The sequence below is a fragment of the Rana temporaria genome, chromosome 1 (assembly GCF_905171775.1).
Source record: "Rana temporaria chromosome 1, aRanTem1.1, whole genome shotgun sequence".
Classification (NCBI taxonomy): Eukaryota; Metazoa; Chordata; class Amphibia; order Anura; family Ranidae; genus Rana; species Rana temporaria.
In genome coordinates, this window is record NC_053489.1 from 200,553,591 (window position 1) to 200,561,961 (window position 8,371).

Here is an 8,371-nt window from a genome sequence, read left to right on the forward strand (position 1 = left end):
GATTGAACTTTATTTAAGGTGCTCATGTTCCATTATTTTTAGCACAGTAAAAGAGAAACAATTTTTTTTTTTTTTTTTAGCTCTTTTGTAATATACCGTACATGGGAAGGCCATCAGCCTAGTGACATGTCCGTTTACTGTCATATATAGTTTGTGCAGCATTGTTTTTTTCATTCTGCAGGTGGACAGACAGTGGTTGCTCAACCCCTAAATGTACAGCAACTTCTAAAACTAAAGCAGCAACAACAGCAGCAAAAAGCTCTACAGTCAGGGGCGGCTCCTGCACAGGCTGCTGTTCAGCAACAGAAGGTAATGTGTTTTTACACTCACCAGTCCACTTTGTATGTAGGTCATGCTTGTGTTTATTTAATCAAGTGTATTTATTAATTTAAACAAGTGTACTGACAGTGCTGCTCTCTGACATATTGACATGCTATGTTGCGACTGTATTTAAAGCGGTTGTAAAGTCATAGAAAGATTACTGCCAGCCCCTCCGTTCTACTTACACTGTTTACATGTTTGTATAAAATTATGCCTCTAAATATCGTCTTTCTGATCTTTTCTGTTTGGTTAAATAACCTCTGGCCGCTCTCATCCCCCGATCAGTGGGAGGAGATGAGATCCCCTCTGACATCAACTGGGAGGTCACGTGACCGATGTGTTGTCGGCTCAGCCCCTTCCGCTGTAGCCCTTAGATTGGAGGAGGAGAGCAGCCAGAGGTCACGTGACTGACCAGAAAAGATCTTAAACAAGTATTTTAAGGCATACTTTTATACAAACATGTACACAGTGTAGTATAGCTTAAGTAAAACAGAGGGGCTGACAGTAATCTTTCTTTGACTTTATTGCCAGATATTAATAGCCGCAGGAGGGGAGGGGAAGAGATCGCACACAGCCTCACACACAGGAGCTGGCAGAGCAGGACGGGAGGGGGAGAGGGAGGAGAGCAGCAGGATGACATAGGCACATAAACTGACCACAGTATCATGGATCAGAATCCATGAATACTGTGGTCAGTTTACATAGGGGGGCACAGGAACAGGCAGGATCAACCAGGTTTTTTTACAGCATAGAAAGGGACACATTAGGCAGCACAAGAACTGTGCTGTTTAACCTGCTCCCTGTCCTGTCAGGAGGGGAAATGACCTATCGTCTGTTCATACAATGTATGAACAGCGATTTGTAATTTCCCCATGTCAGTCCACCCCCCCCCCCCCTTCAGTTAGAACACACCCAGGGAACATGATTAACCCCTTCCTCGCCCCCTAGTGTTAACCCCTTCACTGCCAGTGGCATTTTTATAGTAATAAATGCATTTTTATAGCACTGATCGCTATAAAAATGCCAATAGTCCCAAAAATGTGTCCGAAGTGTCCGCCATAATGTCCCAGTACCGATAAAAATCGCTGATCGCCGCCATTACTAGTAAAAAAAAAAATATTAATAAAACTATCCCCTATTTTGTAAACGCTATAACTTTTGCGCAAACCAATCAATAAACGCTTATTGCGATTTTTTTTTTACTAAAAATATGTAGACGAATACGTATCAGCCTAAACTGAGGAAAAAAATAGTTTTTTTTATATATATATTTTTGGGGGATATTTATTATAGCAAAAAGTAAAAAATATTATTTTTTTTCAAAATTGTCACTCTATTTTTGTTTATAGAGCATAAATTAAAAACCGCAAAGGTGATCAAATACCACCAAAAGAAAGCTCTATTTGTGGGAAAAAAAGGACGCCAATTTTGTTTGGGAGCCACGTCGTACGACCGTGCAATTGTCAGTTAAAGTGACGCAGTGCTGAATCGCAAAAAGTGGCCTGGTCTTTGGCCAGCAATATGGTCCGGGGGTTAAGTGTTTAAACAGACTGAACCAAAGCACATATGTTTTTTTTTGTTTTGATGTTCAGTGACATTGTTGCTTATATGATAAAAAACTAAGACATCACTTACAATGCACAATCATATTTGTGACAGACTCACTCCCCAGACCTGTGTAAATCCCCCATAAGGTCAATATTTACATAATCAATATGTAGTATTATTTAAAGTTTGTCATGTGTTACTTAGGTAATGGCCACTGCTATGTGGGAGATGGAACAAGATGTGTCTTTTCTCCCCACAACCTGCAGGTTCGTGTTTTTGTGGGGGTGTTCTGGTTAGCCTGCCTGAAACTTTGAGTAGAATATGGTACTACCGTGTTTCCCCAAAAATAAGACTGGGTCTTATATTATTTTGGCTACAAAAAACACACTAGGACTCATTTTCAGGGGATGTCTTATTTATGGCATGAACAATAATCTACATTTACTCATTAGTCATGTCATGATGATTTTAGTGGTTGTAGCATTATGACATTTCGTAATTCCAAAAATTAACCTTGGTTAAAGTCATTGTAAAATTTTGTATTCCGTTTTGTGAAAAAATTAAATATCATATGCAGTGTGTCTCCTATTGTAACTTTATTGTGGAAAATTAAGGTATTTTCCACAATAAAGTTACAAAAGGAGACACACTGCACATTATATAATCTTTTTAAAAAACGGATTACATTTTACAACGACTTTAACTAGGGAAGCAGGAACAAAAATAGTTTCTGGACAGCCGCACTCTTAAAAAATTGTAGCCTTTATTAAAAGAAGGACAGCACTACAAATCACAGCAACATAAAATAAAACCTGACTACTGACGCGTTTCGCACTGAAACTAGTGCTTAGTCATAGCTGGGCAATTTTTGTTCCTGCTTTGCTAAGTGCATTGCCTGCACCTGAGTTGTCTGCAACTGAGGATATTCATCTGGGTTCCCACCTCTAGAGCGGCTACTCCCTTTTCCCTGACTTTAACTAGGGCTTATATTGCAGCTATCCCTGAAAATAATGCTAGGTCTTATTTTCCAGGTAGGGCTTATTTTCGGGGGAAACAGGGTATATGGGGCCTGCAATAAAAAACCTTTGCTGAATAGCTTTCTCTGTTAAAGGAAGTCCTTACATAACAGACTTACTGGCTGGATAGACAGTTTATTCAACCTTGCCTTGTAAAATAATTACTTTTGTAGATTTTTTTTTTCGTTAACAAAGAGTGGTCGTAGACTTTTTTCAAAGAAGCAGGGATTAATGAATTTAGTTTACCAATCAATGTCTGTTATACATTATGCAAACTATTTCTAACCAAAGATGAATGCTATACCAACATTTTCATGTATTCTACATACGTTAACACTCCCAAGTGTAATCAGTCTCAGTATTTTGAGGGATAATTGTGTGCAGGGAAGTGACTGTAAATTGCATAATTTTACAACATCCTAAAATAATCTGAAATGTGTGTCACTGTAGAATGACATTGCAGTATATTTAAAGCATCTGTTTTATTCCTGATTTTGTCACCAGCTCTTGAAAAATATTCTGACTGCTTAGTGACATATCTACAGTATACCGTAATTTTAATCCCAGTAAAAAAAGCATTTAAGATAAATCATTATTTGACCACATTGACCCCTTGCTGAAGCAATTGCATGCACTGTTGTAGCTGTAGTTACAGCTTGTAGCACAGTTGGAGTAACATGCCCTTAAATTAGCTTTTGGCAATATTATTTCTAAATGTGTGCAACTCGGTATGGAGGGTGCGAGTCTGGTTTATTGGAGACAAATTTAATGGGAAGCTTTGTTGAATCTGTAAAAAAATAAAGTGATTCTAAAGGTATAAGGTATACAGCCCCCAATCCCCACCTAATGGTTGCCTGAGCGCGATCTCGATCCAGAAATGTGCACAAGAGCAGCTGCCCTCCCGTCTCTCTGCTCCCTCATTGTCTCAGTGAGGAGAGAAGGGAGCCAGGAAAACCATTGCACAGAGCTGGTAAGGATAACATATTTGTTATTTTTTTTGTTCACCTTTAGTAGCACTTTAACTTTAAGTCGAAATTCAATACTATCTTTAATCCGTGTAACAAAACAGAAATGTTTATGCAATTGTATCAATTACTGTACTTCTTTGTTCTTTATAGCAGATAACAGCCCAGCAAGTTACTGTCCAGGCTCAGCAGCAACAGCAGCAACAAGCAACTCAACAGCAGAAGTTGACATATACCACTCAGCCAGCAATAAAAACCCAGTTCCTGACCACCCCAATTACTCAGTCTCAGAAGTCACCTGGAGCACAGCAGGTGCAGGCGCAGATTCAGGTACAGGTAACTGCTGTCTTTCATTTCACTATAGGTGGCAACTGACCTGGGATGGCCAGTTGCTGTGCTGCCTACAATTTTCTCTCAGTGTGACAATAGGTGCATACATACTTACACATGCGGTCCCACTTGCTGCCCACGTGCACCTTCCTTTGGTTGCTCTACCACTCTGTTAGCCCCCAGATGTGAAGTAAGAACCCCTGTGTAAATGTCAGGTTATGAGGCTGTACTTACACAGGGTTATACACTCACTCCCTGCCCCTTTGTTGCAGTGTTGTGTGCTTAGAAGGCAAAACAACAAGCACTAGCCTTGTCACATGGGAAGAAGGCTTTCCATACCACGCAGGGGAGCAGCAATGGACAGAACACAATGTCTGGAGAAAGAACAGGTTCACTTTAAACAGTTTTAGATAACAGGGAACCCTACTTGTTAGGGCCTTATGCCGCGTACAGACGGTCGTCTTTTGTGATGAAACAAAACGACGTTTTATGTGATGAAAAAAAACGAAGTTTTTGAAACTTCATTTTCAAAAACGACGTTGCCTACACACCATCGTTTTTCAAAATGCTCTAGCAAAGCGCGGTTACCTTCAGCACGTACGACGGCACTCTGTTCCATTGAAGCTCGCTTCATAACTTGCTTCTGAGCATGCGCGGGTTTAAAAACGTTGTTTTCAACGTCGTTTTGCCCACACACTATCATTTTAATTGACACAAAAAACGTCGTTTTGAAAAACGACACAAAAAATTCAAGCATGTTCTAATTTTTTTTTTTTTCGTTTTTCAGAAGACATAAAACAACGTTTTCCCCACACACGGTCATTTTAAATGACGTTTTAAAAAACGTTGGTTTTTTTCATCACAAAAAATGACCGTCTGTACGCGGCATTAGGGTTTAAAATTTGTTGGCAGGCTTTAACGCTGCTTTAAAATGTGTTTCCTCAACACCCCCCTCAATAGATGAGTGGATATGTGAACTGAACAAACATCTTGCCTATGAGAGGTACACTTATGATCTACACAATGCGATGTGCAAATCCAACATTATATGGTCTTGCCGTTTCTATGGCGCGATAAATTGTCTTGTATAAAATACTCTGTTTTCATTTTTTAAGTCTGTGATAGCTGTGAGAAATTGCTTTCATATATTCTGTCAAACAAGGAGCTGCATCTTTTTTCCTGTTATTACTGCAGTGCTAAATATATTCCTATCCGGACTTGGTCTGGAGGATGATTTCTATGTTTTGTTTGTATAAAAAAAAATTGAAAAACGAAAAAAAATCTGATTACAATTAAAAAAATAGTTCTGCCACTTTGTTTTGCATTGCCATAGCACAGGTTTACGTTTGACGCTTCAGTTTACAATTTGGTCCTTCAACTCTTGTACCTGTAGGACATACAGTACGTTATACCATGGGTGCTCAACCTGTGGCCCTCCAGTTGTTGCGAAACTACAAGTCCAATCATGCCTCTGCCTTTGGGAGTCATGCTTGTAACTGTCACCCTTGCAATGCCTCATGGGACTTGTGGTTCTGCAACAGCTGTAGGGCCACAGATTGAGCATCCACGTGTTATACTGTGTTCTGATGTTACCATAGTATGAATATTGTAACCTGTGTTGCCTTGTGGTAATGTGGTTTAAGCAAAGTTGTCTCTGAAGACACATGATCTAAGCAATGTTTGCTTTTGTTCTTAGTTGCAATCGATATGCTAGTGTTATTAGTGTTGTGATATGTAACTATTTGAGTTTATTCCATTTTTTGCTCCTATCATTTTTCCAAGGTTGCAAAGCTTCCTCAGGTGGTCCAACAGCAGGCAGCAGTGGCAAATATCCCGCAGATGGTTCCAGCCTCTCAGCAGGTCAGTAGGTACATGAGATGCCACTGTGATTGAGGTGCTTGCCCACTCGCATTCAAGAAGCATATAACAATTGGTGTTTACTGTGAGGATATAGCAATCAAGGATCTTTTTCTTCTAATTTTTTAAATTGGAATGGAAAAAAACTACACATGCACTATATTTCTTCTACACAAAATCTCTGTATATGTTTTAACCAATTAGAAGTCTAAAATGAATCACATGCTATCTACTACAGGTCCAGCCTCAATCTGTGACATTGACTCAAGCGACAGCAGCAGGCCAGCAGCAGGTTCAGGTATTGCCTGCTGGGTCAGCTGCAGCCCAGGTGGTTCAGCAGAAACTCCTTCAACAGCAGCAGGTTGTGACTGCAGCAGCAGCTTCACCACAGCTCCAAGCTCAATCCAATCAGAGCCCAGTATCCACAGGGACAGCAGAAGGCCAAAACCAGCAAGCAAAGCTTCAAGTCAGAGCTTCTACTGTCCGGATCAAGGCTCCCACAAAGCCCAGCTGAAAAACCATGTGAGAGGTGGAGAAATTAAGAAGCATCTCCAAAATGTGTTGCACCCTCTAAATTAGCACCTCTAAGAACTCTTATACATGTTGTCTGTCATGTCTGACAAAGTGTTTCATTCATCTAAAGAAAAATAATAATTAGTGACTTTTTAGTGAATGTGAAGAAAAGGGATATGAAGAAAGGGATATGAAGGTCCCACAGATGTTGTCATGGACTGTTTTATTTCGAAGAGATGTTACTTATATGGGAAGAAAAATACAGTGCCATTGTGGATCTCCTCTTTGTGGATTTCTGTCTCACTTTTTGCACCAAGGCATTTGTAAAGGATTTAAGCTTAGATTTTTAGTTCTCAAACTCTCTCATTTGTCAAAGTGTTTTATCTTGTTTTTAGCTTAGTGTTGGGGTATATTGCTATAGAACTTAAAAAGGGAAGGTACACAAAGTGGAATATTGTAATAACATGGAAGATTCATCTCCCACGTCTTTCATCTGAGTGCATGTTTACATTGCATCACAAAGCATTTCCTGTGCAGTGTGGTAAATTTATGTGGTTCCTCAACTTCATTTATATTTCATTGCTACTGGTACATCTGTGTAGTAACCAATGGGGTCACCTGTTCTAGTGACAACTGAGAAAATTGGGATTGAATCACTTCCTATTCTGTCTCCAAAGCATAGCTCTACCAAGCATACAAAGATTATGTCAGCAGATCAGGGGTGTTGCCAGCACTGGTTTAAGCCGTCCATAGATGATGCAATTTTCTTACCTGCAACCGCGGATTGCAGGAAACAAAATCACCTGCTTCCCTCATCAACACACTGTAGAAGTAGGAAGAGATAACCCAGCTGCACACCTCACCAGGCCCGATTGGTTAGCAGATAAAAGCAGCCTCAGCTCGATTTATTCAAGCTGAGGCTGCTTTTACCTGCTAACCACTCGGGCCAGAAGAGGTGTACAATGTCTGGGCTATCTCTTATTACTTCTAAATCGTGCATTTTATCTGGACAAACCTTTCCCTGACTTGCACCCTCACTAGTCAGCAGCATCCAATTCATCGGACCTTGTTAAACTGAGAGGGGCCCACTATGCATTTGTCATAGGTCCCCCATCAACACAGTCATTGTTCATGTGGGAATTCCTCTCGCAGAGCAATTGTGTTCTCCCAGCGGAGGGAGCCATCCCTGCACAGAGAGCACAGTAACTGTTGCTAGTGGCTATAACCGCTAGCAATAATCGCAAGAAAAAATCTGTATGCTGGTTGTACCAAAGACTATTGATGGATCGACTTGGGTACAATTAGCCTGCCCTTAGATGGTTTAAATCTCAGCCTGTCCCTGGTGAACCAGCATAGGATTTGAGCCATCTATGGCTGGCTTTATGAGGACTAAACTTTAATAGTAGGGTTAGACTTTCTAATCTAATGACAAATGCCTTTAGGTTGACAATAGAGGACAAGGGGACATGCTCCTGCTGTGACTCAGTACTGCATTATAACATAAATTCTCCTGTCGCAATGGCATCTTGCTTTAAAATTCTCTCTGAACAATCCTTATTTTAAGTAAAAGCAAGCTATAAAAATCACATCTTATAATTTAGGGTGTTTTGCTGATCGGGGAGGTTGAGTTCTGAGGCAAGAAATAGTTGTAATTTCAGATATCCTGTCCGTGAAATGTGGTGCTGTGGTACAACATTTCAAGTAAACTGCCGGAGTATGTGGAACTCTGATATCTGCATAATCAGTCTTCAGTTTGCCATGCATACAATGCAATAAGACAAGCTTTTATTTTTAGTTAATGCAGAGATTCTCTGTGTAATT

At 40.1% G+C, this 8,371-nt stretch overlaps 1 protein-coding gene across 6 annotated transcripts in view; it reads left to right on the forward strand.

Moving 5' to 3' along the window:
- Positions 1 to 7,398, forward strand: part of LOC120935641 (E1A-binding protein p400-like) — a 290,514-nt gene extending 283,116 nt beyond the window's left edge. For 2 of the 6 annotated variants that reach the window (XM_040347694.1, XM_040347704.1), the window contains 4 exons: positions 182 to 309; positions 4,004 to 4,186; positions 5,963 to 6,040; positions 6,276 to 7,398. In XM_040347694.1, coding sequence (XP_040203628.1) covers positions 182 to 309; positions 4,004 to 4,186; positions 5,963 to 6,040; positions 6,276 to 6,551 — 665 coding nt within the window. In that variant the 3' untranslated portion in view covers positions 6,552 to 7,398. The remainder of the gene's footprint in view (positions 1 to 181; positions 310 to 4,003; positions 4,187 to 5,962; positions 6,041 to 6,275) is intronic. The other 4 variants (XM_040347702.1, XM_040347706.1, XM_040347697.1 and 1 more) reach the window with 3 other exon arrangements.
- Positions 7,399 to 8,371: the final 973 nt, after the last annotated feature.